This window comes from Heteronotia binoei, chromosome 6 (genome assembly GCF_032191835.1).
Source record: "Heteronotia binoei isolate CCM8104 ecotype False Entrance Well chromosome 6, APGP_CSIRO_Hbin_v1, whole genome shotgun sequence".
In the NCBI taxonomy this organism is placed as follows: domain Eukaryota; kingdom Metazoa; phylum Chordata; class Lepidosauria; order Squamata; family Gekkonidae; genus Heteronotia; species Heteronotia binoei.
In genome coordinates, this window is record NC_083228.1 from 25,848,603 (window position 1) to 25,873,838 (window position 25,236).

At 42.8% G+C, this 25,236-nt stretch overlaps 1 protein-coding gene across 2 annotated transcripts in view; it reads right to left on the bottom strand.

The window, feature by feature from the left end:
• The window catches only part of CTNNA3 (catenin alpha 3), a 1,035,346-nt gene that overhangs the window by 830,908 nt on the left and 179,202 nt on the right, over window positions 1-25,236 (bottom strand). For both annotated transcript variants that reach the window (XM_060241118.1, XM_060241119.1), the window contains exons 6-7: window positions 24,752-25,015; window positions 11,334-11,537 (exon numbers count right to left, since the gene is read on the bottom strand). In XM_060241118.1, coding sequence (XP_060097101.1) covers window positions 11,334-11,537; window positions 24,752-25,015 — 468 coding nt within the window. The remainder of the gene's footprint in view (window positions 1-11,333; window positions 11,538-24,751; window positions 25,016-25,236) is intronic.

Consider the following 25,236-nt stretch of genomic DNA (forward strand, 5'->3'; position numbering starts at 1 on the left):
AGAAACCATTTCCTCAATCAGCTAAGGGAGGGAGGGAGGAGGGAAACAGCCAGAGAATGGTTCTCTTGATTGGCTGAGGACTTCTCCTTATTCTCCTTTTGAAGTGGGGGAGGGGAAACGGCATCCTGTGGCAGCAGATCAGATACAGAGAGAGAGAGAGGGAGAGAAAGTGAGACACAAAGAGAGACTGAAGTCCTGTCCTTAAGACCAACAGTATTATCAGAGACAGACTGTTAGTCTGAAAGTTATCACTAAAGCTCTCAGGGGCCAGTCTTATGGCTGCCAGTTCCAGGTTGTTGGGAAATTCCTGGAGATTCTGTGGTGAAGTTTGAGGAGAGCACACGAGTTAGGGCTTCAGAGTGTGGTCTGCTAGACCAAGGTTCTTGCTGCAGAAGCTGACTAGGTGATTTTGGACCAGTCAGACTTTCAGCCTAACCTGCCTCTCAGGGTTGTTGTGCATATCAAAGTGGGGAGAGGAGAATGATGTAAGCTGCTTTGGTTCCCCCCCCCCACTGTGGACAAAGACTGTGCTCTTCCTATATAGCAGCTGCAGGGAGGAGGAAAAGCTAAAGTCAGAGGGGCCGATAAAAGGAATGAGATAGGGTTGCCAACTCCAGGTTAGGAAATTCCTGGAGATGTAAGGGATGTGGCCTGAAGAGGATGGGATTTGAGAAGGGGTCGGACCTCAGACAGGAACAATGCCATTTCCTCCTGGGGAACCACTGTTGCCAATCTCCAGTTGAGGACTGGAGATCACAGAATTATAGCTGCTCTCCAGATGGCAGAGATCAGCTCCCTTTGAGGTCAGGGGGGGGAGTGAATGCCTTCACTTGTGTAAGTGGGAAGACAGCAACTGGGGAGCACTCACCCAAAGTCTCTTTTTAGAGCCCATTGTACTTTTCTCCACAATAGACCTTATTCCTAGTGCATAATATTTCAGTTTTCCTCCATAAACTAGATGGATGGCAACAGTAGTCACATCTAGCTGATATAGAACCCGTGCTTTGTATGGGCAGATGATTAGGGCAGTTTTTTGCAGGAAGGCCAATTAATTGAGTGTCCACCACCTCAACAAAAAGCCTGGTGGAACAGCTCTGTTTTACAGGCCTTACAGAACTGCAATATTCCTTAATCCCCAAAAAGTGTAATATTTCAGATGTTCAGGAAAGATGAAAACTCAACTTCCAACTGCCACAATATCAAACAATCATTTTCATATCTAAACTTTCACTCTGAAAGAGTAATTAACTTCAGGAAAAGGATTAACAGCCTAACTTCTGCAAAATTTCAGTGAGGTCAAAATATGGTTGCCAGGTCTCTTGCTGACATGCTGTTGGTGCTCAATAAGGTGTCAAGTAAAAAGAAAGAAGAACAAAGTTAAAACTGGGGTTGCGCTATTACATCACTTCTGGCACAAACCCAGAAACAATGTTACTGCTCTAGGATTCCATTTAAACTCTATGGTAAACTACAGAATTTCAGTGGAATTCTAGAATGTCGCTCTGACAGGACAACCTCACTCCCAGGTCCACTTCAGAAGTGATATAATGATGTCAGTACGACACTAGTTACATTTCTCCCACCCCCAGACTCTCCTGCCAGCTGCCAGAGCTCAGCTGGTGACACTAGACTGTGAAACAAAAATCCTGGAATATCCCACACAACTTCCTTAGCCTAATCTATTGGATTGAAAAAGCAAATTGCGCAAATGACACAGAATACTTGGTAAAGAAGCACTCAACACTGCTCCCATGATGGTCACCTTTCTTTCTGTGCATATGTTCTGTGTCTTTATTGGCATTGCCTCAAAGAGGTAATTTGTTTTCCCTTCAGTTTTCTGCAGAACATATCAACTTCCAGAGCATGCAACCACAATCTCAATCTTTGTTTGCAAACCCTCCTGTAATGAGAATGTCACAGCAGTGATAGAAAAATCTCCATCACCTAAGATTAAATAATTCAAGAAGAACTGGAAGTCATTTGGTATGTCTACTCTTCAGTTGTACTTGAAAAGCTTAATGTTTCCAAGTGTGCCACAATGAATGAGTGACTGTGGACACCCACCCATCCCCACAATGTTTGGCTCATTTGGTAACTCTTGCTCCTCTAAATCAGATTTCCTCTCTTCGGTTCACACAATTTATAAGCAAAAAGATTCAGAAGAGCAAGGTAAATCAAAAGGGGCAGGTTTTTGCATTACAATACCCATAAAATGGTCTGCTTTAGTGCCAACAAGAGGGTCAAGCACCTTCTCCCCAGAAAGCAAAAGCAGCTAAAGAAAGAGAAAGATTAAATAATGCCTGGAGAAGAGAATGGCAAAGGCCCTTTATTTTGCAGAACTGGCAAGGCTATGAAAAAGCAGGTATGCTCACTGGTGACTACTAGTACCACTATTCTGTAGTGTAAATCATATTAACACTTCAAGAAGAAGAATGGACTATGAATGGAATTCTCTTCCCCAAGTGAGCAGCAGGGGAGGAAGGACATAGTTTCCAAGGACCTGAATCCTTTACTTAAAAATAAAACAAACTGCATTCTCTAAAAGAAAGACCTGTTTTCCTTTATCATCTGTTTATGTAAGACCTCTGTCCCCATACCAGTAGTCAGCTACCATAGAACTATGCAGGGCTTAAACTCCAGGTGGACTGGCTACATCAGGGGTGTGTGGCTTAATATGTAAAGGAGTTCCTGCTACAAAAAAGCCCTAGAACTATGTAACCCCTAATGCATTCCATCAGAATGGATTTAATATAATTTCTCTACTAACTTATGTATCTTTTTTGTTGTAAACTGTTTGGGGTCCTGTTAGGGAGGAAAACAGCCAATACATACTGTAATTTGTGTCTCTTATGCTGCAATCATAAACAAAGTTATGCCTTCTAAATCCATTGAAGTCAAAATGAGCTTAGAAGAGTATAATGAAGGAGAGCCCCTGAATAATTAATGAATACCCGTATAATGATGAATGAAAGCATGCTTCTGCCTTCAAAACGAGGGTGTCTGATGCAGTGTTTGTTAAAAGCACAGACAGCCTTCAGCGGGTGTGTGTTCACAGGTGTGTATTAGGATAAGACAAAGGGGCCTCACTGAGAAGCTTCTTGCTGGAGCTGGTAAAGGAAGGAGACAGGAGGAATGGGAAAGTAATAGAAGGAGTTGCAAGGGGGTGGGGAATGTTGAATCAGATAAGCTTATGTGCCTGCCTGCTTGTTTTCGGTGTGAATAAAACTGGCTGTATGTAGAATGATTTTAACTCAGTCATTTTGGGGGCCCATGCCCAACTGGGTTCTGTTTATGGTACCATAAAGTAAACCTCACTTCAAATCAGTAAGTCTGTGCGGACTTTGTTATTTCTCTGCTTTATTTTGCTGCGATTGGCTGCGAAATGAACGGGGTTAGGATATTTCCTTCCCCTTAGCTGGTTCTATAGCCATCCACCTTCCACCCTCGTGGCGGGAAGAGCGGACTAGGCACCACGATCACATTTTTGATTGAGTCCGGCTCTCTTCGCCCTGGTGGGAGAAGGTGTCCGGTTTGCCAAACCAAGATCCCACGTCTGGTTGAACCAACGTGCCCAGGGAATTGGAAAATCTTCAGTATTGTGAGTATGAACTGTTTGGAAATTCTGATTTCCTCTCCTTAGGAGAGAAGAAGGGTCTGATCACCCCTTAAGCTCTGATTATTAGGCTCCGCTTTGGAGCTGAAACACAGAAGCTAGGATCTGGAAGGATTTCTGTGGTGTGTGTGAATGAGAGGAGACAAAGCCTCTAAGCAAGAGGGATTTTCTTTTGTGCAGTTCCCAGTAGGGCAACCTCACTGGGTCATGAGAGAGAGGGAGTGAAAACCCCCAGGGCTCCATGGCTGCCAGACCCCTTACTGTCAGCTCCTGTTTTCTGTTTTCCCTAGAAGTGTCTTGTCTAAACGTCTGGTGCCATGGGGAACTTAAAAGCCAGAATTCTGGGGAATGTCAGAGAATGGTAGTTCCACATGGGCAGGCAAGGTTCCTTTGTCCCTAAATTTTCCCCCCAAGAAAAATCTAACTTTTAAATTTGAATGTCTCTTAGAATAGAGAAACCTGGCTTTGTAAGGTAACAAAGACCTCTCTCCCCTTAACAAAATAAAGAAACAGAAAAGCAATGATTTGGACTAAAATTAAATGAGGCCAGTTCTCTAGGGTGAGGCCTGGAGATCTCCTGAAATCACAGCACGAAGTTCCAAGCTGCAGACTCAGTTTTCTCTGCAGGGTAATGGAAGTTTGGTGTGAGTGAGAGCTCAGAGCCTGGTTCCCTTGGGACCTCATCTTTCTTTAGACTTCTATTCTAGATCTCTAGCAATCTATCCTGCCTGGATATGGCAACCCCATTCAGGAAATAAAACTAACTGCAGAGAATGTGGCCTTGCCCAAAAGATCAGGTCTCTGTTAGTGTGACGAAGTCTGCCACCTGTCTGGCCAAGGTGGGTCAGCAGATTTGCCAACTGATAGTCCAACACAGGTCTAAAGTCTGGTATTTCCCCCAGAAACACCAGGAAGATAGGCTGCCACCAGACTGGATAAATCCTTTAGCACAGAGGCCCCAGTCAAGCCTCAGCCTATTAGGAAAACTCTAGAGAAAACCAAGCCACACCACTGCAGCAAGGGGTTCCCCAAGTCAGTTTTCACAAATTGGTAGTAGGCACCTCCAAAGGCTAATGGGTAAGTCTGGCTTGGATTGTGGTGGCCTGAAAGCAAATAACCACAAAAATAAACTTAAAGAAAGTTTATTTTACAAAATAGGTATGAAAGCATTGATTTTAGTTAGCCATACAAAATAACAACGTTGTTCAATATAACTAGCTAACTGGGTATAAATTCAGAGGGCTAGATATTATCATACAGAGTCCAAATGTCCAGATGGAATCCAAGGGTTCCCCTGAATGGAATTATGTCAGGCTCTAGTGTTTTAAAATTCTACCTCACAAACTTTGGTTCCTACAAGACCTCTTTTCATTTGAAGTTATAGCATGTGTTATAGAAGAACATCTGTACCCTTCCTTGGGTAAAACTACCCTCTCACTGTGCATCTTCTCTCTTAAGTCTTGAGAAACTAATACTTTGTTTTACCAGTGATCCAGTTATTTCTCAATGTCATGTTTCCCATAGAAATACTTTTTCTAGATTTCTTGGTAATTCACTAGGCAGAATTCCTGAAAACTCTTGGTCTTCATTAGAAATCTGGACTTTAATAATGTTCGGCATTCCTCAAATGTATATCTTCATTTGCTCTTTAATTTCATTTATTATAATAATAATAAATTTTATTTATATCCTGCCCTGCCCACCTAGGCAGGCTCAGGGCGGCTAACAGCAAGTCCATACAATAATTATACAAACTTTTAAAATCAACATTAGTCTTAAAACCATTCTAGTTTAAAATTGACAATAAATTAACAGTAAACATTTCTGGTGCTATTCTGTCAGTTGGTATGATGGTGGTGGTGGGGGTAGGGTGGCTAGCGAGGCACCAACCTGATATACAATGGGGAGCCCACACCATAGACTTCACGGACTGGCGGTGCACCCACCACCACTGGAGGGAGGAATGGGGCCCGAACCTGCCACCGCGGAATGAAAAGATCTGCGTGACAGTGGAGGAGGTGAAATCAATCCCCAGGGAGTACCGGGACTTGAAGCAAGCGTTCAGCGAGGAGGAAGCCAACGAGTTACCACCCCATAGGGCCACGGACTGTGCCATCAAGCTGATCCCGGGGCAGCCTCGGGCAAAGCTATACTCAATGGGGTGGGCGGAGAAGGAAGAGCTTAGGAAGTTCATCAATAAAAACCTAAAGCGAGGGTTCATCAGGCCGGCGACGGCACCGCACGCCACCCCAGTCCTATTTCGGAAGAAGAAGGACGGGAGCCTGAGACTTTGTACCGATTTTAGGGGGATTAATGGGATCTCCATGTCCAATACCTACCCCATTCCCCTGATCAAAGACCTTCTGAGCACTGTATCAGAAGGGAAAGTTTTCACAAAACTCGACCTACGGGACGCTTACTTCCGAGTTAGAATCAAGGAGGGGGATGAGTGGAAGATGGCTTTCGACACACCCATGGGACAGTTCGAGTACCTAGTAATGCCGTTCAGGCTACAGGGGGCACCGGGAGTGTTTATGAACTTTATAAACGAAGTACTGCGGGAATTTTTGTACAAGGGGGTGGTGGTGTATCTGGATGACATCATTATTTATTCAAAAGACTTGAAATCTCATGTGCCCCTGGTCCAAAAAGTGCTGACCACGCTGTACCAACATAAATTGTATGCTAAATTGTCGAAGTGTGAGTTCCACCAGACAGAACTGGATTACCTGGGGTTCCAAGTGTCGGGGGAGGGATTAGCGATGGACCCAGCCAAAATCTAAGCGGTGCTCGACTGGGAGGCCCCCCGAACCCGACGGCAGCTACAATCTTTCCTCGGGTTCGCAAATTTTTACAGAGGATTCATAAAGGGGTTCGCCCAGGTGATGCTACCCCTGACCGAGCTGCTAAAAACCAAGGGAAAAGGAGCCGACGCGAAGTGGCCCGGGGCGAGCTTACACTGGACACTGGAATGCCAGGCTGCCTTCAAAAAGCTAAAGAGGCTTTTCAACAGTGATCCGGTGTTGGCTCACCCCGACGAACTAAAGCCCTTCATGGTGCAATGCGACGTCTCCGACGTCGCCGTGGGGGCGATATTAATGCAGAAAGATGGGGAGGGGAGGCTCAGACCTTGCGCCTATGTATCCAAAAAATTCTCGAACGAACAGCGGAATTGGTCAGTGTGGGACAAGGAAGCATTCGCAGTGACATACGCGCTGAAAACTTGGCGGTCTTGGTTAGAGGGGGCTAGAGTGCCGTTCGAAATTTGGACCGACCATAAAAATTTGGAGGCACTAACGGGAAAAAGAAAGCTGACCGCCAAGCAGATCAGGTGAGCAGGATTTTTCGCCAAATTCGATTTCGTACTGAAACACATCCCGGGGTCAAAGAATTTCCTAGCCGACGCACTCTTGCGGCTGCCGCAACATGAGAGCCAGAGGGAGGAGGTAGTGGACTCCCTCATTCCCCCGTCAGTGGTAGTGGGGAGGGTGACTACCTGATCGGGGAAGAAAACTGACCCAGAAGGGCCCTGGGGGGGAGAAAGACTGAAGGAAGAAGCGGAAAAGGAAGGGGGAGGGTTGCCTGATGGAGTAGAGAAGGGACAGGGAGGCTATTGGTACTACCAGGGGAAACTCTATGTGCCCCAGAGTCTCCGACCGGAAATACTGCAACATTGCCATTGCAGCAAGCTAGCGGGGCACTTTGGCTACGTAAAGACACTACATCTGGTGAGCAGGCAGTTTTGGTGGCCCCAAATGAAAAGAGACATCTCGGAATACGTGGGCTCCTGCCCCATCTGCATCTTGGCTAAGAAGAGGGGGGGTAAAACCCCGGGGCTCCTCCAACCCATCCCCACAGCCTCACGACTATGGGCAGTGGTGTCATTAGACTTTATAGTGGAGCTCCCACCGTCCCAGGGGAAAACGGTGATCTTAGTAGTAGTAGACACATTTTCTAAGCAAGCCCATTTCATCCCGTGCAAGCAACTCCCCACGGCCAAGAAACTGGCCCACTTATTCTTCCATCGCGTGGTCCGGCTCCACTCATTCCCAGAGAAGGTCATTAGCGACCGTGGGCCACAGTTCGTTGCCAACTTCTGGCGGGAGTTTTGCAAAATGGCGGGGATAGAACAAGGGTTGAGTTCCGCTTACCACCCGCAGACTGACGGACAGACGGAGAGGGTGAACGGGCTTTTAGAGCAGTACATACGGTGTTACATCAATTACCAGCAAACTAATTGGGTGGAGCTTTTACCTTTTGCCGAATATGGGTACAATACAGCATCCACAGTTCCACCAAGGCCTCCCCATTTCAAATAGTCAACGGGTATGAAGGACGGCTGTTCCCCTCCTTGCCAGTTCCTAGCACCCCAGGAGCTCCTAGCTCGTGTCAACTGTGGTTGGAAGGAATTAGGAAAGGGTGGGGGGTAATTCAGGAAAACCTGGAGGACGCAAAGAAAACCTATAAAGACTACTTTGACAAAAAGCACTCTCCACAATGGGAGTTCAAAGTGGGTGAAACGGTGTTCCTATCTACCAAGAACCTCCCCCTACCACAAATGTGTAGAAAATTGGCCTACAAATTTCTGGGACCGTTCAAAATAAAGAGAGTCATTAACCAAGTCACCGTAGAACTGGAGCTACCTAAAATGTTTAGTAGGATTCACCCTGTTTTTCATTGCAGTCTTCTTCGGAAGGACCCTGGAGCCACATCTTGGCACCCCCACCCTCCAGAGCCATCTCCTATCAAAGTGAAGGGTCAGAGCCACCATGAGGTGCAAGAGATTCTGGACTCCAGGGTCCAAAGTGGGATTCTGTACTACCTGGTCCGATGGAAGTACTTTCCCCCAAGCTGCGATGAGTGGGTAAAGTCAGGAGACCTGCAAGCTCCGCAACTGCTGAAGAAATTTTACCTACTGCACCCAGACAAACCCCGAGCAAAAGCTTAGGGGGGGCAGTATGCCAGACGTGTAACTTGCTTGAGCTAAAGTACAGATTAGAATAGCTTGACATGACTAACGCCATATTGTAGTCTAGAGTGACCTCTGCTTTACTAACCGTGAGAAATGTAACAAGCATCTTTCCCCAAAGCAATCTGTAACCACAAGGAAAGAAATCTCACACTCGGCCTAGAAACCATCTGTGGCCTTTGAAGTTTTACATATCCAAGGTGACTGGGGAAGCTCCTTCCTGAGAAGGAGGTAAGAAGTATGGGAAGCACCGAATGTCTCCGGGAGTGTGAAAAGGCTGTATTGTTTCCCTCTTTTGAAATGGACAAAAGGCTGGTTTCAGCCTTGAAGGGCATCAAACTCAATCTGCCTCTCTGCTAGAATGTTTGTTCTCAAATAAATGGATTAATTTTGCAACATTATGATCTGTCTCTGTTTGAAGTTCCACGTCTTGACACCCGGTTCTCCCAGATAAGAGTCCACACACTTAACCACTACACCAAACTGGTTCTCCTCTAAACTCTTTCTTCTCTAAACAGAACACTCCCACACCATATACAACCAACAAGGTTTTATTAGCTAGTTTTTAATAGTTGTTAATTTTAATGATTTAATATGTAAATATTTTATTTTGTTGTCATTGTGAGCTGCCTTGAGCAGGCAGAATACAAAGGTTTTTAATAATTAAGAACATTTATAAAAATATAAAAAATCCTGAAATTTCTGGGCACTATGACGTGGGTCAGGCTGCCTTTTGATCTCAAAGGGTTTTATTTATAAATGCACACACACACAGAGCACTGCAAAAAGTCTCCAGATCTGCAGTGACACATCACAGAGCCATCAAGGGTTTTCCTTTTTCCATATTAACTTGTTTGTTTTTTAGAGTTCACAAAATGATGTCAATGTGTGACAGCAGCCACACTATCACCTTTTTATGAAAACATAGCCAAAAGGTGTTCAAGAGACACTCAGCCACAGTACTAATCTATAAATTTTGCCAAGTGCAAAATACAGTGCATCCAACACTGCAAAATAAGCATTTGAGCAACTGTGACTGATCCCAAAAACAAATGAATACTGCTGCACTGAGGGCACATAAATCATATAATGCAGAGCACTTCCCTCACCCTCCAAAAACCTAATGCAGCTAAGGAATGCATCTGCATACATTTTGAAGACTCCAGACAGACAAACAATGAGAAGAATCAACAATCAAACAAAATTCCTCTATATATTTGAATCTGAAATAATTTAGTTGAGTTCACAAGCCTTCAGATGACTTTCTATAGCCAACAACAACATCAAACATTCAGTGGTGGCCAACTTTTTTTTGTTATGGTTACCCACAAGTCCAGACTTCCTTGATATGGTGACCTAGGGTTTTTTTTTAAGCATGTACAAATCAACACAACTGCAAGAGCCTGGAACTCACTTCCAGAGGCTTCACAACGCACTCTTGGGTCAGGACCCATTGGTTGGGAAATGACGCTCCCGGGGCGGCCAAATTTGGGGGAGGAGGTAGGAAGAGGTGGAAAGAAAGCAACATTAAGTGCATTCTCCACGCTGCTGGCTGGCTTGGCTTAGAGAAGTGTTTTAAAGAGACAAATGCCTTCTCCAAGCTAACCAACAGGCAGTGGTGGCTTCAAGAGTCACATAATATGGGCTTCTGAACCAGTTTGGCCACCCCAGTCTAGAAGATTAGTGCAAATACCATGAAAACAAAACACTTAGTAACACATGGCTACACTGAGCATCAATAATTTTGTGTTCCTGAGAAGAAAGGAAGAAAATTTCAGTCCCTCATCCTCAACAACCAATGGTCACTCAACAGAACTCCCAAACTGAGGGGTGGTGGTGGTATTTTTGCATTTTTATGTACGCATGTGTGAGTGTGTGTGGGTGTGCATGCACCTAGAAGTCAGGGTGATCTCCTGTGAGTGACCCCTACTGGGGGCCTGGAGGATTTTCAGGGAGGTGACTGAATAAAGCCTGCCCCTGCCTCCCAACTGCTGGTATTCCAGGGAGATGTCCCATCCAAGTACTTGCCAGAGTTGATCCTGCACTTAGGTTATGAGATTTAATGAGATCAGGTTTGCTTGAGCTATCCAGGTAAGGGCCCCAAATTGAGTGTTGAGAAGTTTTTATATAAAGAACACCACATCTGCTCAACACAAAGGTTATTATGTTTCCTAGCATGAAAAATACTAGCATTAAATAGAAAGATAAAAACCAATAACATAGGTAGACAAAATTACTTGATATAAGCAGAATGCATGATAAATAGTCCAGATTTGTATAAGACATTCCTAACCTCAATTAGCCCTTGACATATTGCACATCATTGAATAACCAGACTGAAAGATCAGAAACTCACATTAAAGTATTTTCTCTAGTCAAGAATTGTCCAAAGATTACAGTAAAGGATTCAAGACACAAGTGCCATGAGTATCAATGGTACTATGCAAACCTTCGTCACCTATAGGTTTGTAAGACATCACAAATAATTAACAAGTTTTAAAAAACACTGCCAGATAATCAGTGGCCCCTTTCTAAAGAGTTTAAATCCATTTAATTATTTAATCAACTAACTGACTATACATTACATAAATTGACTAAACATTGTATCCTTAACAACTTCCAGAAAACTTTGTCCAAACAAAATAAAATGTGGAAAGGCAGAGGGAACCAGTAATTACTGTACTTCACATAAAGAGCAAAAGAATCCCATAATGATGACAACTAGTATGTGCAAAGGAGCCATTCACTTACATTAGCCATGTACTCTGAAAGGAGATCTTGGAGAGCTTGACGAATAGCATTGCACTCAGTGATAATGCGCTCTCTGTGAACATCCCGTGTGCAGGAAGAGTCTGCTAATAAAGCGGCCCCGCTGATAATCCCTTCTAAACGCTTTTCTAGTGATGGCCTTATTTTGTCATCATTCAAAGCAAGGGGATCCAAGGCAACCAGATTCTAAAGGGGAAAAAAAAAGAAATAAGGCTAGTACTCATACTTCAGTTCTCTGGTATGAATAACGAAATCATTCATTTCACTTCCCCATTCAATACACCCATCATCCTTGACTTTTGGTCTCTCTGCTGTCATTTTTTAAAGAGAGCAAGAAAATTAAAGATTGAACTTAAAAGGGGTTTATATGGGCCCAGTTCAAAAGTCTTGTCCATTTGACAGATTTTTATGAACATTAGAGATGACATCAAAAGCCTTTTGGGAAATGATCAGGGCACACCAGTTGACAAAGCTATCTCAGATGAGCTTTAAAGGGCATATAAGAAACCTTTTTCTTCTCAATAGTTTCTTACCTCTGAATCCTTTGAATCTGAGAGCAAGGAGGCAACATCAGGAGAAGGCCTTGGCCTCTACACCCTGTTGTAGCCATCCAGAGGAACTGGTCAGCCACTGTGTGAAACAGGATGCTGGACTAGATGGACTATTGATCTAATACAGCAAGACTGATTAAACAAAATGCAGTGCTTATGTTCTTATGTTTCTACTGCAGTCCAGTGCAGAGGCAGTAAAAGCTTTCTTGACTGGCACTTGAATATCCTGAAAACTCAAGTTATCCAGCATCGCCCAAAGGACATACTACTGAGTCAGCATCCACACAAATCTTCAAGCACACACACACACACCTGCACACCTGTTCCTTCAGCCCAGCTTGATGCTTCCAGCTGCTGTGCAGCTTCTGACAGCTAGCCTGTGGACATCATCTTCAAAAGGGTCCTAGCAGGGTTGCCATCTCTGGGTTGGGATGTACCTGGAGATTTATGGGGTGTAGACTGGGGAGGGCCAGGTTCTGTGAGAGGAGAGACCTCATTGGTACATAATGCCAGAGTCCACCCTCTAAAGCAGCCATTTTCTCATGCGGAAGTGATTTCTGTTATCTGGAGACCAGTTGTAATTCTGGGAGATTTCCAGGTCCCATCTGGAGACTAGGAACCCTAGTTTCTGGGCTGCTGGCCCATGTATCTACCTACCACACCAGAGAGCTCCAGGGAAAGTATAAGGGTTCCACCAGGCATGTGGGCTGTCATCATGGCATTCCAAAGGGTTCATTATTTGGTTGCTATGATGCCAATTAACCTCTTTTAGAATGTGCGCATCTCAGACGCTCTTTCTGGGCATTCTGGCTGACGCCAGTGCTTGTGCATGGCTCAAAGTGAATCTGTAATTGTATCACTAGTAAGTATTATGACATCTATATTTTATAATTCAAATATTGATATTGTGTTGATTATGATACAGTACTTTGTTTTTTTACTAGTTTCCACATTATGCAAGCATCAGATGATGCTTGCTGAGAAATGGTCTAGACACTGGTCTGCCATTGCGCTTTCTCATGTGGGAAATTGAGACTGGATTCCACAACATCTATTTGAGCCAAAGAAGATAGAGCTGTGCTCTTGCATACTAATAAACTCTTGTGGACTATCTTTAAGCTTTGGCTTACATGTGAACTCCACTGATGTCCAGCCTGTTCGAGTCTGCATTGTTTGAAATGAGACTGTCTGTGTACAGCATTAACATGTGTTTTGTAGTGATTTTATTACACTTAAAAGCACTTCATTCTGGTTTTCTGGAAATATATAATACTTTTGGCAGTAATTGGCCGTGAGCTTGTGCTTTTGTGGTTAGCTTACCTCTGATTACCTAGCAACAGCCATGTCCTGTCTCCTCGGGCTATGAGAACTCTGAGCCTGGCTGGCTGCTCTATCTTTCCTAAAACACACTACTCAGAAGGGTAAAGTTTATAAGCCAAAGGCTATCCAAACTCCCTCTCAAAAAACCCCACCCCATAATTAGAGATTTGTTTCCCATGTCCTGAAATAACACAAAGTAAGGAGATCTTTGGCCATAGATAGAAGTTGAAGGCATTTCCTCACCTCCGAGCAACTAGCTACATACAACTATCCCAAACCAGACAAGGGTTCTTAGAAAAGACAATCTCAGAAATGTCAGCATCTTTGTTTTGAGGATTTAAACATTTTTTAGAAGTGATGTCATGGCATCATACAACACCCTGGGAATTCTGAAATCTCTATGGTTTTTATCACAGCAGCAGCGATGCCTGTCTGTACAGTCTCTACCTCTCAATGCTCCCAGGGGTTGCCAGCCAAGTGTTGCAAAGGACTTGCAAATGTAGTATGTGATCTTCTCCACTGAGAAAGGGCCTACTTTCACTTATGGTAGTAATATATAACCCACTGCTAAAGAAAGGTCAACAGTTTACTGCTCCTTCCTTACCTCAACAGTATTACATTACATGTTCTGCACAGCAAGATATTTTTCTAAGAAACTGGGAAGGAGCACATCAAGAGGTACCACTCCATGAGCTGTTCCACTAAATCTGTGAAATGGTTTCATTTACCAAATGAAATAATATTGCTTTGTTTATCACAAGGCAATGCCAATTTCATAATGTATAAATTAAGCAAATCACCTTCCTAATTCATGAAACTAGCAATAGGCATTAGAAATTCATCAAGTTACATTTCCTTTATAAGTTCCTCTTTTCTAATGTACTCTCTTCTCACAGCAGGGAGATGGTGCCTGATTGCAAAGGGAAATTGCACACTGAAAAGAAAGCTCAATTGGGAGTATTTTCTGTCTACAATAAAAATTCATGAAAATTAGCAATATTTAATTAAGCAAGAAATATCTTTACTGTGCCTTCATTCACAGAAGAAAATCAAAGAAATGCAGCACTGCAATTAGCTTTAAATTTGGGAGGGGAAGTATTTGGAGGCTTTATATTCTGTAAAGAAACATACATATTTGAACCACAGAGCATGAACAAACAAAATCAAAAACTTAAAAGGTATTTTCAAAAATGGAACCTATCAAGGTTGTCTATTCCATAACTTGTGTGATCATTGCTGACAGCATGAGACGCAAGGTAGGACTTTTTCACTACCACACAAATAAGCGACTTGTATCTGCGGTAAAGTGTCACCGCTATACCATACTCCAAATAGGGACTACTGTTCTCCCAGAATTACAACCTATCACCAGACTACAGAGATCAGGTGCCTCGGAGGAAATGTCAGATTCAAAGAGCAGACTCTATGGTGTCACATCCTGCTGAGCTTCATCTGCTCCCCAAACTATGAACTCCCCTCAGGACCACCACCCCCTCTCCAGTTATTTCCCAAGCCAGAGTCAGCAACCATCTCACCCACATGGATCTGTATAACAACTGCAACACTGCCATGTAAATGATTAATTTGGATTCTGTTAAATCCCCCTTTACAAGTAGGAAAAAAGGTTACAGATCATTTTTTTCAGGCTAGCTTTCAGTTTCAGTCTGGGGTAAACGATTATCATTTATATATTCACAGTCAGTTGCCAATGGAACCAAAGAGTTTCTTCCTGAGGCCTCAGCATTCATGAGCAACTTGTCAAAATCTTCTACAGTCAGAGACTAGGCTGCTTGAGAGGACTGGAAAAGTGAGGGGAAATCCATGCTGCCAACTCCCTCTGTGAACTTTTCCACTAAATACAACCTTATTTTCTTTGGTTATAATTAGGGCTGTTACATTCTGGGTGGGGTCTAAAGAGCCCCTAGTATTATAACTGGTTTAGTAATTAACCCCAAATATTGGGGGGGGGGGGGCTGATCTCTTTTCCGACTTTTTTTTTCTCCCAGCTTGTAACCAGGAACGGTCGAATATATACTGTATATATGTTCCATTTGGCAGACTCAAAGAACGAGCTGGTCTTCTCTCAATTGTTTTGCTGTATGTGAGCTATATGAGCCTGTTTTTCCAGTTACTTTTTGCACATTCGAACAATACAATGCCATTAGCCATGGCTCATGCACTCACATTCTCATATAGAACAAATGAGAATTCTGATGTCTTCCTCTCCCCCATCAACCTGCCAAGGTGCCAAGGAACACTTTTATTTGTATTTCTCCCTCCTTATTGGACTATGTGTGTGCAACAACAAAACCAACCCTTTTAGAATGAAAAGTATCATGAAAACTTCATTTTTGAGCATTAAAGGGGATTCTCTCTAAGGAAACGTATCGCTTTTTCTTAAAGCTGAACAGGAGCAATGTTGTTCTTCCATAAGAATTTTTAAAAAAAATCAGAACTCCTGAAAATACAGTCCAATAAAAGTGTTTCTCAGTAGTTGGATACACATCCCCCACTGTGGTATTCTGTGATGGTGCCCAAAAACTTTTTTTAAAAATGCCCATGGAGTTGACTTGACTGTGTTGGGGGTCCCTGTTCTGTATGAGTTAAAAAGTTTACTCCTTTCAGATGAATCCATATAAAATTTTGAAAATGGTTTTTTCTGAAGGAAAATTATTTTTGTTGCTTTTCTAAAGCAACATAATAGTGCAGTAGAAAATATAAGCAAAACAAAACAGAAAATCTTTATAACATTTTTTAAGCCTTTAAATGTTAAAAACCACTTTAAAATAGTTTTAAAATGGTTTTTTGTTGCAGAAGCACATGACACAGTTTTGTCAGGACCCTCACAATCTATCCTTTCCTTTTGCTTTCCCATCCCTACAGAGCTGTGCTGTAACACTACAGCATGATTTGACAGACAAAGTGGAAAAAATCTTCAGTAGGCTAAAAAGAAAGGGTGTTGGTGAACAGCTGTCCTGTGCCATTTTGAAAAGCAGAATTTTTCATTCCAGTTCTTCTACAGGGGAGGAGCCAGACCAACGTTCCACCTTCAGCCACCTTGCAGTTTTCCCTTTAAATTGGAGATAACAAAGCTTTTGTTTTTTCCCTCAGCAAGGGGGGCAGAGGAACCAGATGAATCACATGCTCAGATTGGGCATGACATAGTCCTGTCAGGGTTACAAACCTCCGTGTGATGCCTGGAGTTTTCAGGAATTATCTCCAAATTACAGATACCAGGAGAAAATGGCAGCTTCAGAGGGTGGACTCTATGGCATTATACCCTGCTAGAGTCCCTCCCCTCCCCAAACTGCCCTTTCCAGACAATGCCCCCAGATCTCCAGGAATTCCCCAAACCAGAGTTGACAGCCCTCATCTATCCACTCCCTTTGACTTCAAGGGCTTCCTGCTGCCCTTGCAGAGAAAAAATCCAAAAGTGGAAACAGCCTCAGTCCAGCTCTTGCAATGCAAATATTCCAGCATAAAAGCTGGCAGCTCTCGAAACAGCCAAGCAATCTATTTAGCCCATAAAGTGGAGTGGGGATACTGAGAATTATCTTTGACCTTCAAACTTTCTGATTCACTTTTTACTTGTTATCCACAATAGCACCAAGTGCTCCCTAATGAATTAATTCTTTCCATATTCATTCACTTGCACATCAAGTAGTTCTGCAAAACATCTGACTCTTGATAAGAGCGCAGGTTGGCATTTTAATTCTTACAGCAACTTTTCTCAAGTTTTAAAGCTTCCTTCATGAAAAATTAAAACTGGAGGAAGGCTAAAGATAAAGAGCTCTCTTATTATCCAATTGCTGCTTACCAATAGGCATCTGATGTGTACTGGGCAAATCTGCATTGATCAGTTCAAAGGACACCGTAAAAAAAATCAATGTAAATGAATGAATGTTTGCAGTAGGCAGATCTGATCAAACAGATTTTCTAATGGGCTGTGCTTGAGTGCTTCGTGCTTCATGCTCCCGTGGAATTAAAAGAACTGTAAGAAGACTGAATGTTTAAATCAAATGTTATGGGCAGAGCTAGACAGGACGAGGGAGATCTGTGACCAAATCTCCCACTGGTTTTTAAACTGCAAATAGCAGCGATGAAGCATGGGAGGCATTTGGATCTTACTTGTAGTTCAATAGCAGTGATGTTTTAATCATTTTCTTTGTAGCATTTCTGCAGTCAGAAACCACAGACACATAGATCAGGGCTACTATTTGCCATGCTGGGAAAAAAATATTCCTTTTTGTCAGTGGGAGTGGGGTGTGTGTCAAGGTTGACCCTGCTGTGATGCAGTAATATAACCAAGTGGTAACACACACACACAATAAAGCAAAACAGAGCTTTATTGAAGACATTCAGAAAAAAAGATTTTAAAAATGCACAGAAAAACAACTAATTACCTCTGTGAGCACCTTCCCTCTGAGAAACGTTTATGGTTAAAGGACATGAGCTCACAAGGACTCCAGGTTTTGGTAGGTAGGGCCTGATATTATTACGGGTAGGGTCATGCCTAGTGACGGCACATTGAATAGTTATATTAATTGCACTGCTTCCACACATCACAACCATGTGACTTTGAAGAGACGGGCTGTTTCCCAATTAGGAAATAAAAATCACATTGTTACAGAGTTGGAAAAAGTACAGAAGAGGGAAGCCAAGATGATTAGGGGGTTGGAGCAGCTTCCCTATGAGGAAAAGCTGAAAAGTCTGGAACTTTTCAATTTAGAAAAGAGATGCCTATGGGGAGACATAGTAGAAGTTTATAAAATCATGCATGGGGTAGAGAGAGTTGACAAAGAAATGTTTCTCCCTTTCTCAAAATAGTAGAGCTTTTGGGGCATCCAATGAAGGAGATGGGCAATAGATTCAGGACAGGCAAAAGGAAACACTTATTTACACACCGAGTTCTTAAAATGTGGAATTTGCTGCCAGAAGATGCAGTGATAGCTACAGGCACAGGAACTTTAAAAGGGGATTAGATAAATACATGGAGGACAGGTCTATCAGTGGCTACTAGCCATGGTGACTAAAGGGAACTCCACGCTTAGAATTCCTCTGAATACCAGTGCCAGGAGGCAACATCAGGGAAAGGCCCCGGACTCTCTGCCCTTTGTTGGACCTGCAGAGGAATTGGTTGGCCACTCTGAGAGACAGGATGCTGGGTTAGATAGACCACTGGTCTGATCCTGCTGGAGATGCTATGGATGCCCCCTGGTGGAGTGGGGATCCCCCACTGCCAGGCCCCACCTGTTCACCGCAGATCAGCAGTGGGATTACCCCCCAAATGAGGGAGGAATACCCGACATTTCAGCAACTTATTTACATGACTTCAAGATGAACCAGTAGTCATGTCAGGGATGCTGGGGTGATGCTCTGGTTTTTGGGCAAAAACTCTATGGTAGAAGCTAATTCTATCGTAGAGTTTTCACCCAAAAACCAGCGAATCCCCCCAACATCCCTACATCCTTCCAGATCACAGTAGAAGTCACAAGGACACATCACTGAGACATGCAAAGAAGCTCCCAGCTCCTAGTACGCCCACTGCCCCATCCCTCAATGGCTGCCTGGAAGGACCTGGCAACCTTAGATCCAGCAGGGCTCTTCTTATGTTCTTATGCCTAACCCCTTGTGATGGCCAAGAGGCTGCCAGTGTGGTGTAGTGGTTAAGTGTGCGGACTCTTATCTGGGAGAACCGGGTTTGATTCCCCACTCCTCCACTTGCACCTGCTAGCATGGCCTTGGTCAGCCATAGCTCTGGCAGAGGTTGTCCTTGAAAGGACAGCTGCTGTGAGAGCCCTCTCCAGCCCCACCCACCTCACAGGGTGTCTGTTGTGAGGGAGGAAGGTAAAGGAGATTGTGAGCCACCCTGAGACTCTTCGGAGTGGAGGGTGGGATATAAATCCAATATCATCTTCTTCTTCTTCTGCCCTGCCCCTGAGAGAGAAAACTGCCACCCAGCTGTTTTGACACATGAACCTATAAGAGTGCTGCTTCAGTCTTCTAGAGAGGGGCTGAGGGCTGCTGGAGGAGACTGCAGACAGGAGAGGTGAATTGTCTCTGCAAAGGAGCAGACAATTTTTTGCATAGCTCTGCCTGATAATGTAACAGAAAGGCTTAACTCTACTTCTGAGAGAGGATTGAGTTGTGAGGCCTGTCTCTGGTGATGAGCAGCCCTGGTAAACAGAAGTCACCATATGAACTGTTCATAAATAAATCTTTTTTGTCATTTTACTGACTCCTGTTCCAGTGATCTCTGTACTCTTCAGGCTCAATACAAAACTTGCCTCACAGCAGCAACCCAAAGCCTTTACACTTGCTGTCCTAAGATCGTCTTTAACTGAGGCGAAGGTTTATACCTCAAAATGAACCGCAGTCCCCAGATTCAACAGAGATGCAGTGTGGATCCCCCCTGTGTCAAGAAAGGACCTGTCATGTCATTCTTTCCCTACATACATACCAAGCTGCTATTAGCATGCTTACAAACTGCAGGACATCTGTAACTAGATCTCTTATCATCAGGAGTCATTTTGTAGAAAAAGAGGTGCTGGAGCTCATTAGCACAACTATTTGCATAACTCATTTGCATATGCCACAAGCCCCTGACATCAACAGAAGCTTTACTAAATTATATCAGCTCAGCATCTACCTTAAAATGCTTCTTGAATTATAATTGTCATAATAAAACCACATTTCCATCATATTTCTTAAATTACTTTCTCCTATGTGGCCACAATGGCATGATGAAGGTTTCCATCTGTCTTCTTTATATGTTTTGGGTATTTTCTCATTTTTTGTGTGGGAATACATTAGAAAATTTGTCAAATCTTAGAATTCAGCAAAATTCTCACAGGAGGCTTGAACGATGGAGCCCAGAAACAGGTATTGGAGGAATGGGGGTTTAAGAAAGAAAGAGCACAAAAAAAACTAGAGTTCTGGAGCTCTGCTCCTGTCCAAAATGAGGCCTGCTTATCATCACTACTAGTTAATCATTCGGATACAGATGCCCAGGGCTTTTTTTCTTGGGGAACACCATGGGACAGAGTTCTAGAACCTCTTCATGGAAACAAAATTCCCAAAACATATTTAGAAGTACATGAAGGACACCCATATGTTTCTCCTTCATTTCCCTCTTTAGAGTTCCAGTACCTCTTTTTCCAGAAAAAAAAGCCCTGCAGATGCCTGTCTCCTCCATTTCAAATGTTCACCACACTTTCACTGTAAAGTGATTTCAGGCACTAGTTTTACATTCTTCTTGCTCCAGGAGTATTCAGCCTCTAATGACTTCTTTTTGTGCCGTTTTTATAAAACACAAATGTTCTCCCACAAATCGTTCCACATCCGTGGCAGAGAGACATGGCCTCCAAGTCAACCCTCTGGCTTAGAAGCCCTTCCAAGCTTATTGACAGAAATGTTGACTCAGGATTGTTTGTAATTCATCACATGGAGTTCTTAGGGTTCCCACCCTCACATTCAAGCAGGGGTTAGCAGTGGGAAACCCACTCCCATACAGGATGTCACTGTGTGACATCCTTGATGTGATGATGTCACCCAGAAGTGCTGTCATTGCATCTTCAATGATTGGGATTACACTAGTTTTTGGGCAAACTCTATGATTTTGAAGGAAAAAAAAACAGAGTTTTGTTCAAAAATTAGAGCATCATCCCCCACAATGTCGGCGATACAATGACATCACTTCTGGTGATAAAGATCCCAGAAAGAACTCAGGAGCACCCCACCAGTTGCCAGGTAGGACCTGAAAACCACCAGAGATCTATACACATAAGCTTAGACAGTGTTTTTGCTATCCTTCAAGCATCCTTGGACTAAGACCTAACAACAGAAGCAGGCTCTGAGTCTTGGCTTAAATGATACAAAAGTAACACTGGAGAGTGATAATGTGCAATTGTCCTTGTTGAATGTAGAGCAAATTTGAGCATTTGATCCACGCACTGCATTTCACAAATGACTTTTTAATGGACTCTGAGAAAACAGCTCTGTTCCAAGTATGAGTTGAAGAATCTTCATTGGGTTTTATATAGTAACTTTACATTTTGGTAGTCCAAGGTGAGTTGTAAAACATTGCAGATTGTAGCCCATATCCTGCCTGAATACCATTGATTGTTTTATGAAAAGTACCTTTAATAAAGATGGATATCGTTTGGCTTGGAAAAAAAAAATTGAGATGGGAAGCATCTCAAATTGTAAACCAGAAGTGCCCAGTGCAGTCATGCTTTCCATGAGTCAACCAACTCAAAATCACAAATGTTGCAAGCACTTGTAGACATGCTGACGGCTTACCTTTCCTTGAATGGATTGAATGTTACAGAATAACTGCCTACCTACCTTAACAGGATTTATAAAGTGCAGTTACTATATATACTGCATTACAATTTTTTTTATCGTCACCCTGCTCCACAGCATTCTTAAATTGCTGCCAAGTCTAGAGCTCCAGATTCATCTCAGATTTTCCCCATCTATAAATTCCACCTTACTAGGAATGAACAATAGGAAGAAAGGCTCCTAGCAGTGCTTGTTGAGTAAGCTTTTTCATACATTTCCATGCTATAAACATTTAATGAGGTTGGCTCCCAACAGACTGTTTACTACATCCATTTATTTCATGGAGCTTGATTTGCAATGCAAAAGCGAGACAGAGCAAAGGTTATTTCAGGTCCTTATCCTGTGCCATTTTTTCACCTCTATAAATAAAGAAAAATGAATCTATTTCATTTGTAAAGCATTCTTAAAAGGTTAAATACTCAATACATTTTGTTTTATCTAACTCATTCAGCCATGTGCCCTATGTGCATAAAAGAAAGTCTACAAATAAAAGACAATTCAGTTCAAAGCTGGGAGGCTACAAGCCAGTTACTGAGGCTTCCCAGCCTTCTGCTGGGGGTGGGTTTTCCCCTAGTTTCAGGGCCCCCAACCCACCAGCATGGGACTGACTGGTGGAGAATCCCTGCCCCCAAAGAGCTTCATCACGCCCAACATGCCTGGCAACCATTGTCACTGAGTGTGCTGTACATGAGGGGGGGGGGGGAGGTGGGATTAAGCTGCTTCTCCCAGCAGCCACCCCATGCCCCTTAAATCCCCTGTTTGTTAAGGGGGTGTCCTCTGGAGTGCCACTCCATGAAGCAATAGGAGCTGCTATCAGAAAGGCATTTAACCTCTACCCTATGCTCAAGCACTTTCTTCTCATGTATGTTGGAACTGGATCTGGTCTCAAAAGTCTGCCCATATATTTAGAAAACTTAAAAACAAATTTAATGGCCATGTGTGTAACTCAGAGAAATACATGCATAGAAGCTCAGTTTGTGAAATCTTCCTTGCCTTTTTTTAAGCAGCAAGAACTGCATGAGTTGTGTCTCTATTTATAAGGCTTTTTTTTGTGGAAGCCCTCCTTCCCACATTGCACGTGCTCACTCTTCTGCCACCCAAAGAAGATCTTGCCTTAGTACGTGTATGAAATAGCCTCCCATGTTCCAATCAGAGAATTTAAGAAAGCCATATTTTCAAAAAGCCCAACTAGAACTAGGGCTTTTTCGGCCCTGGTCCCTGCCTAGAGGAATGATCTGCCTGAGAACATACATGCCCTGAGGGAGTTGTTGCCTTTCCATAGGGGTTGCAAGGCAGAGATGTTCCACCATGGATGTGGTTGAGGACAGCAATGGTTTGGTTCTGTCATCTCCCTACCATCACCTCCCTCCTTATTCCCCTACATCCCCATCACCCAGAGGCTGGTGCACTATATAAACTTTGCCTTTCATCTGGATGTTGTATTGATCTACTGTTAATGCTGAATTATTTTAATGTTGTTTTAATTCTTATTGTCTATATACATGCCATGAGCCCTATTTTTAGGGAAGGGTGAACAATAAATTAATAAACAAATAATAAAATAACAAACAAATGCATTCACTCACATGCTGAGTAGTGGTGGGAGGGAAACCAAAGAAAAAAAAATACTACCATAATATTTCACTATCCAGAAAGCACAATTCTAAAAAAATGTTTTTTATGAAAATATTGATTTAGGTTTGAACAAATTATATTACCAACTTCTGGTTACATAATGGTAATCCCATGCTAGGAGACCCAATTTATCTGGAGTTGGTGGTTCCTTAGTTCAGGATGAAGTTGCCTTCCCCTTAAGAATGAGGTTTAAAGACCACAACATCCCTTATTTGGAGATGCTTGAGGATCCTCATGTGCCAATTGTGGTTTGGAACACCATTTACCTTCTTAGGCTAGTATAACCGCTGTGGCATGACAGCAATTTTGCCCTGCAGCTATGGCAAGGTACTTTTTGTGGAGCTCCACTGAAGATTATTAGTTGGACTAAGTCAGCAGTAGGATAAAATTCATGCAGTGATAGAACTGCTCTGGTACCCAGCTTGTTTCCAAGTCCAATTCAAAATGTCAATTCTCAGCCTTGAAAGCTCTAAACTAATTTGGTCCCAGATTATTTTAGGGAACAGTTCCCTGCATATGAATACGCTAACCTTCTGTGTGTACTGAGATAATCACAAAAATGACTGCACCAAATCTCCTCTCTCTGAAGTCAGACCAGCAGGAACAAGGGTTTGAAGATTCTCTGTTTCAGCATTTTCATTATGGAATTCCCTCCCTACCAGAGTAGTTTGATTCTCTCCCTTATAAAAATAGTGAAAATCTTTTCTAAGATAAGTTTGTTATTTGAAGATAAGACTTGGGAAGATTTCTTGCATTGAATTTTTGGGCTAGGTCTACTTGCTGCTGTGGTCATTTTCAGTGGTGGTGGAAAGTGCTGTCAAGTTTCAGCCAACTTCAGATGTCCCTGGAGGGTTTTCAAAAGTGATTTGCCATTGCTTGCCTCTGCCTAGTCACCCTAGACTTCCTCAGCGGTCTCCCATCCAAATACTAGCCAGAGTCAAACCTGTTTAGCTTTCAAGGCCCAATGAGATTGGGTGAGCCGTGAACATCCAGTTGCTTTTAATTACCATTTGTTGCTTTTAGTCACTATTTCCTCTTTTATTGGCTATTTGAATGTTATGATGCTTCACTGCAATCTTGTTATTTTTATGCTATGTCAGAAGCTACCCTAGGGGCACTACAGAGTCATGCGGTAGGACTGCAAATCCACCCACTAAATAAATAAATGTAGTCACTCATTAAAAAAAAGAAAAATGAGTCAAGCTTCCAGGAGATATCATGCATACATCAGCACCCTTTCTTGCAAGGACCAACAAAAATATAAACTTAACTTCACACAAATTCTTGTCTCCTATATTAACCAACAATCCTAAATGTCATTTAACATCATGGACTCCATCAGAAGGTGGCAAAGCCCTGATATCAATCTAGTTGATTTCTAGTGAATGATTGGTTGGAGGAATTTTTGAGAATTCTGCCAAACAAACTGACCACACAGGTTAACATGATTTGGGCTTCCAGGGTGATGTGTTCCACAAGTGCTGCAGTCATATAAAAACAGAAAAGCAAGGCATATCACCAAGTACACTGTAACGCTGCATATTCACCTACCTCAAGTTCATCAAGGGCACCTCCGAGTGTGGCTGATGACAACACTGGCTGAACCTTTTGATTACTGATTCCTTGAGAAGCATCTGAAAGGACATTCAGTGCATTCTGTATTTCATTGCAAACTGAGTCCTTGCTGGCTACAAGAGATGCTACATCCGAATGTTCCAAACAAGCAGAACAAATTGAATGGAAGAGAGATGAATTTTCCTTCAGAGAAGCACGTGCGGCTGCAATGTCATCTCGCTGATCGTTTGATTTTAAATCCTGTCAGGAAAAGCACAAACATGGAGGATTTTATTCCTTGTTTAAAAAAAAAATCCCCTTAAAATTGACAAGTAATGTAGCAACGAATTATTTCAATCTGATCTGTATTCACTAAAGAAAAGAAACAGATAAATTCAACAAATGTTGATCTGCTGTGTTTTCTCTCACACACTTTCTTGCTCGTTTATAAAATGCCCTGGGTGAAAAGAGAAAGAAATGAA